Raw genomic sequence first — 10,562 nt, 5'->3', positions numbered from 1 at the left:
CGGGATGTGATGTGAGCAGTGATCACAGTCAGTCTTTCAGTTTCAATAAAAGGAAGGTCTAAACCCTGAAGAAATGTCGTCATTTCTAGGATAAAACGTCCTTAACTATCTGTTGCCAAATTGATACTGTAACTGGTTCCAAGCCATTGACAGAACTGATTTAAAGTGCACTTGAGAATGTAACTTTAAAAAAAAAGTTTTGCGATTTACTTATGAAAGAAGTGAAACCTACGTGGTCATTCTAAAAAGACAACAGACCCAACAAACAGTCTGGGTCTTTTTCAATATATAATTTCAGTTACATTACACTGTAAACTTTTGCTATAAATTCTGTGTCTTACAGTCTTATTCTCCACAATCGTCTGATAAAGGAGCAGCACTCCGAAAACTAATGCTTTCAAATAAACCTGTTGGACTATAACCTGGTGTTGGGTGATTTTTTTTAACATTGACAAAACTGACACCATTTACACACTACTTACTAAGAGACCTGTTCACCTTATAGGGGGTTCCTCCCAGTTCAGCCCCACGGAATGTAAAAAAAGAAGCAGCTAATGTGAAAGGACACTGTCAGCCAGTGTCACTGATTCGCCTGACATACAAACACCTGTAAAATAATCCTGAACAACAAGTAACTTAAGTTGAAGTGACACTTCCTCAACGATCACTCACTCTGTTCCCTCCCGCCTTTGACTTGATCTGAGTAACTGACAGAAAAAGTTTTGCATTTAACGAATATGCGGGCTTCTATTATTTGGGTTCATCCATCGTTCATTATTGTATGTCCTTTAGCTTCGGTTAACCCATCCTCAGCACCATAACTTCCTCTTCGCTAGTACCTGAAACAACATTGGCTCAAGCACCCCCCCCCCCCCCCCCCCTCCAAATCTTTCTTCAACCGTGTCAGGACCAAGACATGGGCTGCAGGAAATAGACCGACTTTCAAGAGTGATTAGTTATGTGTTTATACGTCAATTTCAAAGCAATTACCAGGCTCTGTTCGAACACATGATCAGCCACACACTTAATAATTTCGAGGGCTGTTGTGCAAATTGATGACGTACAGTCAGTCTCCTTACTGTTGGGACGATATCAGACTGTGTAATTCAAGAGGGCAACCAGACTACAAGAATGAATGACACATAGTTGTAACAACTGGACTGCAGATACATACAGTATATTCTCAAAAGGAATCAACCAAACGACAAGAAATGGAAATTGAAGGTCGCTTTACCAGTTGCAGCGTCTATTGTCTTTACATGAAGTTCATAGTACTTAAAACAGAAATTATGACTGTACATAACCGTGTTCAAAATGGCTGTTCCGGGGGACTTTTGTAATAAATGCAGTTATTTCTAGATATTATTTTGAAAATGCAACTAGGATTACATTAGAAGTTCTTTGTATTCCAGATTCAGTTGCCCGCTCTAAATAAATCCAGTGTTTTGCAAGATTATTTTTGAAATTTAGACTGCTCGCTCGCCAGGTCTGAAACAGTCAGGCCCTCTGATCTGCTCTTGAACAGGGCCATGCCCCCAGCTTGTAAAGAAACTCTTGAGCACAGGGACGATAAACCTCGCTCTCTTCAGTTCCGAGTGCGGACCTCAGTTGTGCGATGTCATGTGCCTCGAGAGGTGATGGCGCTCCCTGAAGAACTCATTACAAATGGGACACGTCAGTTTGTCTTCCCTGCGCCTCTGGCTCAGGTAGTCGGTGGCGTATTCCTTTTTGTGGTGGGACCTCATATGAAACACCAGGTCGGAGGTCATCCGGAAGGAGGCGTTGCACTTGGCGCACCAGTTCTGAGCGGACACTGCGAAGGAGGTGTAGGACGGCGGCAGCAGGGTCAGAGAGGAGGTGGACTGTAGTTGAACTCCCACTGGCTTTGGCCACAGCTCGGTGCTGTATAGAAATGGGCTGTGTGTACTGACGCTGGTGTGCAGTATGTGGGAGCCACCAAGCTCAGCACTGAGGAGCTTGGATCCCAACAGACTGGTGTGGCCAGGGAGACTGTTGGAAGGGATCGAATCAGGGAAATCCCGAGAGCACTCGCTGGGAGAGTGAAGGGTGTGTGCTACCAGCATTGAAGGACCCAAGGCTGTCCTCCTGTGGGGTTGGCAAAACGCACTCTTCTGTTCTTCGCGGGCACTTGAAGGTAACACTGAAGAGAAGGCGCTCCCTGTGGAACTGAGAACCACGTCCGTTCTTAGACCGACCTTCCTGGTCAGATCAGAGTCGCTCTCTTTATCATTCCCCTCCGCTTTGTCAGCCCTAACCTTGTCTCTGAGCCTCCGCACCTCGGTGAAAGCACTGGTGTTATGCCCCGCCGAGTCCTTCTTCAACATGAACTTGTCTGAGTGAAGTCTCCAAACGGAGACCGCCAGGGCCGGGCGGACACTGGCGCCTTCTTTTGAAAGCTGCTCTCCCTGCTCACTGGCTAAATGGTTTGTCTTTTCCAACAGAACGGTTTTGCGGACTTTATTCTCCTCCCCTCCGTCTTGTTTCCGCTTGCTGGCGGCCGAGGGCCTGCTCTCGTCCTGGGCGCCAGGTTTGCGCTTCGAGTGCTCCAGATCGTGGGCGATCCTGTGGAAGTTGGTGACTCTATCCTCGATGACCCGCTCTGGCTCTTTCAGCAGAGAGCTCTGGGCAGCCCCCAGCGCCTGCAAGTCCCTCCAGGCCAGACCCTCTTTCCTTTTGCCACACAGGAAACGGACATGAGCCAAGTATGGATTCTCATATTTCAGTTCCTGATCGCAGTCCACGCACCTAAAGGCTAAAAGCAAGAAAACACAGTGAGCAACCTACCCCGACACGCGATCCACCAAAGTCAGAAAGCAAAGACAAATAAAGCTTTGTATTTATCAAAGAAAATCAACCTGTTTGGACAAGGAATTGTGATTTGATTTATTATTGTCATTTATGCTGCGTTACAGTAAAACAGATTGTGCTATCCAGACTAATCACGAGGCCGTCCGGGTTAGAACAGAATGCAGAATATAATGTTACAGCTACAGGGAAAGTGCAGAGGAAGATCAACTCTAATATAATGAATAGAATCCCTTCAGTGTGGAAACAGGCCATTCGGCCCAAAACGGCCACACCGACAACCCGTCCCCCTGCCCCCACCCGCTCGCTGCAACCCTGCACCTCTCATGGCTAATCCACCCAACCTACACATCCCTGGCCACTACGGGCAATTTAGCATGGCCAGTCCACCTAACCTCGGACTGGGGGAGGAAACGGAGCGCCCAAGGAAACCCGCGTAGACACGGGGAGAATGTGTAAAACTCCACACAGTCACCCGAGGCAAGAGTCTGTTCATAAGGCTGATAACAGCAGTGAAGAAGCTATTCTTGAATCTATTGGTACGTCTTTTCAAACGTTTGTACCTCCTGCCCGATAGAAGAGGGTGAGACTATAACCGGGGCTGGGGGGTAATTAGTTATGATGACTGCTTTCCCCAGGTAAAAGGAAGTATAGGTGGAGTCCGTGGAATGGAAGGCTGCAGTTCACAACTCTGTAATTTATTGCGATCTTGAGTAGACGAGTTGCCATACCAAGCTGCAATGCTATCTGTGGTGCATCTACAAATTGGTATTATCACTGGACTATTCTGGGAGACCTGAGTTCAAATTTCACCATATTCCGGGGATATGGTGAAATTTGAACGCGTTGAAAATCTCGAATTAAAAGTTGGCCATTGTTGTTTAAAAAAAAACTCATGGTTCACTGACCTTCTCCCTAAGGGAATAAGAGATCTGACCTACATGTGGTCCAGACCCACAGCAATGTGGATGACCCTTAACTATCTTCTGAAATTGACTAGCATGCCTCTCAACAAAGTCTCTGGGCACATGGACTGCAGCAGTTAAAGAAGGCAGCTCACCACCACCCCTTCAAGGGGCAAACTGGGGACGGGCAATAAATACTAGCCGATCCAGCGAGTTAAAGGAAAACACCGTTCTGGGGCAGAGGGACCCCGCAAATTCCAATCCTGAGGTAGGGACTGTCAAGTGCACAGCATAACTCCAGGCTTTCAATGATATAGTGCTTGCCATGACTTCAAAGCAATTTACTGCTCATTGAAGCATTGTCATTGTTGTAATGTAGGAGTGCAACAGCCGATCTGCAATCAGATGTTTGAAAATATATATTTTTCAATCGTTTTAATGAATTATTTTTGCTAATGAATAAATTTGCTCTGGGCACCTGGAATAAATTGGTCTGCTCTGTTTCAGGATTTGTTTTAAAGAATCCGAGGCATGGCGCTTTAATCTCTTACGCCATTTTAAAAAAAGAAATACTTTGGTCAATATAGAAACTGCACATTATAATGAACGGTGTTTTGTTGTTGTAATTCTAAATGAGAGCTGGCCCGAGGGACAATGTTCTTCTTAAACAAAACATATGCTGTGAACATTTCATGAGATAGTCTGGCTCAAGCATTGAACGAACGGGGTCATCCGAGCTGCATCACAAATCCGTTCGAAAATGGATCATTTGGAGGAGGCGCAGCATATTTCATTTTGCTTAACGAGCAGCCCGAACTTATGATGTCATCCAAAAAGTGGACCTTTCGGCAGTGCAGCAATCCCTCAGCAGTCCGCCGAGTTTCAGACGACATGGCCTGCTCTCGTCTCCTGGAGTGTGGGGGGTCCTGAACGCATGACTTGCTAAAACGGAATCTGGGAAGACCTTGGGGTATAAGGCAATCATCCTGCAATCGTGAACTGCGATACCGCCGGCAGGAGTGACAAAACAGAAGCGATCGCAAAGCATCGACCTGCGGATGGTTATGCACAGAAGGAGGCCGTTCGGCCTGTCGGATAGTGACATCTACCAGAGTAACTCAGATTGCGCCCTCCCCCACCCTTCCGTATCTCCGTCTATTTCCGTATTCTTGTCTATTTCCATGTACCCGTCTATTTCCGTATCCCTGTCTATTTCCATATCCCTGTCTATTTCCGTATCCATGTCTATTTCCATATACCCGTCTATTTCCACATCCCTGTCTATTTTCGTATCCCTCTCTATTTCCATATCCCTGTCTGTTTCCATATCCCTGGCTATTTCCATATTTCTCGCCCATTTTCAAATTCCTGCCTATTTCCATATCCCTGTTTATTTCCATTTCCCTGTCTACTTCTGTATTCCTGCCTATTTTCAAATCCCCGTCCATTTCCAAATCCCTGTCTAGTTTCATATCCCCATCTACTTCCGCATCCATCTTTCCAAATCTCTGTCTATTTCCGTATCCCTGTCTCTTCCTGAATTGTTTCAATTCTTATTTGAAAGCGCAGATTGTATCTATTCTAACGCACGCGCAAGAGGACTGCACGAGGGTGGACAGCTCCCTGGGCCCTGTGTTAAAATTCTGTGATTCAGTACATTTCACATTCTGCACAGTCGCTTTCCCCGTGTCTCTCGCTGCATTTGCCAATCCTCTCCGACCGGTGCCCTTTCCCATTCCACTGGGAAAATGCTGATCATGTTATGTTAGAAGCTTATCTGATACTACAACCTGATTGCCTTACCTGGTGTGTCTAATAAAAACAAAAACTCGACGTTAATAACTATATAGTCTAAAAAATCTAACCCCAGATGTTTAACCCTAAACTAAACAGCTTGTACAATGAATGCAGAAACTGTGACAAACACGCAGTGACAGTATTGTTACGGATCCCGCCAAATAAACCATGAATAACAGTGTCACTTTGCATAGATCTGCTCGCTTTTCCCTTTCCAATGTAGAATGTATATGCTATAGAGAAGTGATATTTAAATTAGGACTCTTATTGTGGTTGAGGATTTTCACAATTTCTGATTGTCTTTCTGAGCCGCAATGTTACCTCCTAACGCTATTTTGCAAGAGAAGAGTGGAACAAACGCTACTGGCTGAAACCAATATCGATACGAACGAGGGAACTGTCTCTGCAGCTCTTTGAAACCCCGTCCATATTTTACATGGTGAAAGTTACATGTTTCATATACTTTGAAAGACATTTCCTCGCAGGGATTGGATTCCGGCAGTCTGGTCAAATAAAACTGAAAACTGGTGGAAACATTTGTTTATCGTGTCCCCCAGGGTGACAGTATTGGAGATTGCCATCTGTTGAGGCTGTTAAGCCAGTGAGATCCTGACAAGGTTATGGTGCGCAGCAGAGTTACCCGAAGTGTCCGAACTCGGCCCTTCAACCCAATAGATTCTCGTTCCCCGGGGCTTTCCATTGTCCCATTAATGCCAACTTCGGCGATTTATTTGCTGCACCCACGTTCCCTGTCCACTCTGATCTTATCTGAGGCTGCCATTTGTAATTTATTTTCATTCATTCCTGGGAATTGGGCGTGCCTGGCTGGGTCAGCATTTATTGAGAAGGAAGGGGCGAGTTGCCTTCTTGAACTGCTGCAGTCTGCCAGCAGTTTGTTTGCGGGGTTAAGTCACCTACATCCTCTTTCTCAGGGTGCTCCTTCCAACACGCTGAGCTCACAGAATTAACACAGACGGAGATTATTCAACCCATCCAACCGCAATTTGCACAATACAGTTTTTTTTTTAACGACAACAGCTTCTTGCTGAGGAGTAGGGACAAAAAAAAACTTCGTTTCAGAGTCGCGAAGACTTTCAATGTGGAAGCTGGGGTATGATTCACCGAGCCACAGATCCTTCCTCACCCTGTCAACCCCAATATATCTCTTTGAAAGCGACCCTTTTAAAGGAGTGTGCGTTTGCAAATTTGATTCAATTTGATTTTACAAAGAAATACATCTCATCCTCAAAGAAATATAAACCGTTTATCGGCCTATAACTGATCACTGATTTTATTTATAGTTATCTTGCCCACTTTAAGCAATAATCGCGTGTATTTTTTACGTCAGAAAATTGCTGAAGAAACTCAGTAGGTCTGACAGCATCTATTGGAGACAGAACGATCCGAAACGTTAATTCTCCCCCCTCTCTCTCTCTCTCTCCACAGATACTGAGTTTCTCCAGCAATTTCCATTTTTATTTCAGATTCCCAGCAGCCTCGCTTCCTTGTTTTACTAACGCATCAGACAGGCTTAGACTCTTTCTGGGCGAATTTGGAAGCAAATTGCAAGTGCCCCTTGAGTCACCGGGTGAATCGTGCGAACGCGTTTGGTTTTGTTTTAATTTTGCGAGTCACGTTCTTGCTGCCCCGGACCTGTGGTTACTCACTGTTGGAGTCAGCTCGTGTTTTGATATCAGTGAATCCGAGGAGTGTGGATAGCTCGCTGTCATACCAGACAAACAGCTCCTCGTCTTTGTTGATCCTTCTAGTGGAGCGGTAATACAGCTGACCACTTTTCAGATAGGCTTCCAGGTTCTGTTCCTTCGTGTTGTTAGCCGCTTGGACGAGTTTCAACCAGGACACTCCATCCGTGGTACTGCTAATTGCTGTTGCATCTACCTATGAGACAAACGGCAATTTTGAAGGGAGGACGACAGTACACTAACTTGCTCATATGGCATATGGAGACCTTTATTTAAAAAAAACCATTTGCCAGTTTTTTTGTAAAATAGTGAACTCAGTGCCAAATGCCATTTCTCGCACCCCTGTCTGCGATTTCACAATTTTACTTTCGAATGAGTATTGTTCATTATGGTCCTCACAAACGGTAAACGTTCTGCAGATTTTATCTTTCTCTAACAAAAATCCTCCTCAACTTATCCGTATAGAAGCTGCGAATTTATGGGGGGGGGTAGGGAGAGGGCGGGAGGTGGTTGGATTTGGTGTGATAATTCCCTACGTGCCATGATGTGCCGGCTATGGAAAGTCTGAGTTATAACAGAAGGCTGGGAATATTTTCACTGGAGCATGCTGAGGGGATACCTTCCAGAAGGTCATAAAATAATGAGGGGTACAGATAGGGTTAATGGTAGTTGTCATTTCCCTAGATGGGAGATTTCAAGACTCGGGGGCACATTTTTAAGGTGAGAGAGATTTTAGAAAGACATGAGGGGCATTTTTATTTTACACAATGTGGAAGTAACTTCCCGAGGAAGTAGTGGATGTGGGCACAGTAACAGCGTTTAAAAGACATTTGGATGAGTAGATGCATAGGAAAGGTTTGGAGGGATGTGGGCCTGGAGCAGGCGGGTGGGACTAATTTAGTTTGGGATTGTGAACTGGCTGGACCGACGGCTCTGTTTCCGTGCGGTATGACTCTGTGACATGTACTCCCCGACGTGTTTCTAAACACTACTTTCTAAGAGCGGCGTCTCTTCCTGGGTGAGAAGATTTCTTACCCTGAACACGTACGGGGCGCTTCTCCGATCTGAAGACTTCAACGCAATGAAAGCTACAGTGTCATAAAAGGTGTTCTGGAGGAGACACGGGCCAAAGATCGCGTCCTCGGGAATCTCCCGGGTAATGTGCACACTGGTTAATATGTCAGTGAAGAGATGGTGTAGAAATTTGTTGTCACCTGCCCATAGTCCCTTTGAGAAGGGGGTCAGTTCCATAATGCACACCTGCGATAGACAAGACGGGACAGAACAGTTACTCCATATCGCCAGTGAGTTAAAGCAGCAGTTTGATCGTCCCATGGATATTCTGTATGGATGCGAGGCGGCCGATACAATGCATGAGTAGAGAAAGCTCCACTTCGTTCTGAACTTAACAAACTTATCACACGAATACCGAAACATTGCGCCAGCTACTTTGTTTTAATACGGTGTAACTGATGATTCTTTGAAAAATCACTGAAGTTAATACTGATTATACCATTGATCCAAACGCAGGTTTCCGCCAACAACAGTTTGAGATCTGAGCTTCAACAAATCTATTGAAAAGTAAAATAACGCATGTTGCAAAGTCACGTCCTCTCATAGAATATTTCAATTCATAACCTGCAGTCAACATAATCTCAGACCATTTGGGAAAGCAGTGTTGGGAATTAAACTTGCGTTCAGAACGTTCTGGGATTCACAGAGATATAAGCATAAATACCTTACAAATTTTAATGCAACCTTCTCATAAGGCATGGGTAAGTGAACATATGCACATTCACATTGTACGTAATACAAATGTGTAATCCACCTCGTTTTTAAAGATGAACTAGGCTATCAATATGAGATTCCCCACTTTAATGACATTTTTGGCTATTAATGAGGGAAATAAAATACATTTATCACGCAACTGTTTGAAGAGGAAACATCTTGAGAACCTGCACAAAGATTGTTCCTGACATCGATTGCATGGACAGGCCATTTTGACCTCCCGGGGGCTAATAATACCAGCGGCTCACCCTGAGCGCTGGTGTATCGGTCCTTTCTCATCTCTGTTAGTGAGACTGCAGTCTCGATGATTTGGTCTAACCTTCCTTGACACGGCGGCGAAGCGATGTCGAAAATGTATGGCAATTCTGACCCACCCCTTATTCACCGAAGCACTTTGCAAATATTTAATCAGGAGCTAAGTCCAGAGTTCAGCCCCAAGTTAATTGATGCGGAAACTAACCACTTGAATAATGAATAAGTCCTCCATTCAATGGAAAAGTAAGTTTATACACTTTACATTAATACAACCACGGAAAGACCATTTGGACAATTCAGATGAGCTTTGACATTTTTGTAGATTATCTTGGCTTTATGTTCAGTTAGAAGTCTATTGGAGTGTCTCTTTTGAACTATCTTCCCGCCTTTGCTGTCTGGCACTCAATGTAAAGTAACTTCTCAGACTCTTACTGAGTGGACTGACACTTGGAAGCACGGTACCGTATTTTACTGTTCATTCATCCCCCTCCTTCCCTTCCAGCTCATTCAAATCTGTCTTCGACCTCACAATACCAAAGTGACACCCGTGCAAAATCAATTTGACACGAAGACGCCAAGATCAACATAATTATCTTCAGCGCGCGGAAAGGGAATGCTTCAGACTGTTAGAAGCAATCTAAATATATACCCACACCCCCACCCCCTCAACTGACCAGCCACTCTTGGCAAAGACGACCAGGGCGAGTAAAACTTGCTGCTTACGCTGTAATGCATGAAGCTTCAGACGCGTAAAGTACGTGCACTGTTCTAACTGCCTGTGGTGATCTGATGGAAATTGTCAAACCGACTGGTCTAAATGCTCAATAAGTAGATGCAATTTGGGTGAATACATCTTCCCCCCCTCCCCCCTCCCCCACCACCCCCTCCCTTTCCATTGTGCATGAGAGGAAAGTCAAGGGACTGTTCATTTGAAGCATATCAGCTCACTCACTGATCTTCCCATTGTCCGCCCATCTGTCTGCCAGTTAGCTCCGGCCTTTATCTTCGACCACCACTGCTAACATCATATTTAAACGTACCATTTCGTGCGTTATAACAAACAAAATTAGCCACCGCCCGGATTGCTTAAAGCCGTTGCACAAATGTAACAGTTGCGGTTATAAATTATTTTAGAGCACCGTGCAAGGTTTTAACCGGTAGCTGGATGCTTAAACACTGCCAGAGAATTTTGTTTTGTCACCTCAGATTCTTGCACAAGATTAAGTAAACGAGGGTTAGGGACAGTAGCATGTGGCTTTCCATGAACACACATTACGGTCGTCATTGA

At 44.9% G+C, this 10,562-nt stretch overlaps 1 protein-coding gene across 1 annotated transcript; it reads right to left on the bottom strand.

Moving 5' to 3' along the window:
* Positions 1 to 1,330: 1,330 nt before the first annotated feature.
* On the bottom strand, positions 1,331 to 10,046 carry prdm8 (PR domain containing 8). Its single transcript, XM_043678798.1, has 4 exons — positions 9,998 to 10,046; positions 8,267 to 8,491; positions 7,196 to 7,427; positions 1,331 to 2,773 (listed from the first exon to the last, which is right to left on the bottom strand). The coding sequence occupies exons 1-4, from the start codon at positions 10,007 to 10,009 to the stop codon at positions 1,605 to 1,607; spliced, it is 1,638 nt and encodes a 545-aa protein (XP_043534733.1). The 5' UTR covers positions 10,010 to 10,046; the 3' UTR covers positions 1,331 to 1,604.
* Positions 10,047 to 10,562: the final 516 nt, after the last annotated feature.

Source organism: Chiloscyllium plagiosum, chromosome 38, assembly GCF_004010195.1.
Source record: "Chiloscyllium plagiosum isolate BGI_BamShark_2017 chromosome 38, ASM401019v2, whole genome shotgun sequence".
NCBI classification, from domain to species: domain Eukaryota; kingdom Metazoa; phylum Chordata; class Chondrichthyes; order Orectolobiformes; family Hemiscylliidae; genus Chiloscyllium; species Chiloscyllium plagiosum.
This window is presented reverse-complemented; position numbering and strand designations above follow the sequence as displayed.

Coding starts and splice junctions, on each gene's coding strand:
- prdm8 (XM_043678798.1), bottom strand. Junction 7,428..8,266: donor GCGCCCCGTACGTGTTCAGG/GTAAGAAATCTT, acceptor TTTGTCTCATAG/GTAGATGCAACAGCAATTAG. Junction 2,774..7,195: donor AACACGAGCTGACTCCAACA/GTGAGTAACCAC, acceptor TCTTGCTTTTAG/CCTTTAGGTGCGTGGACTGC.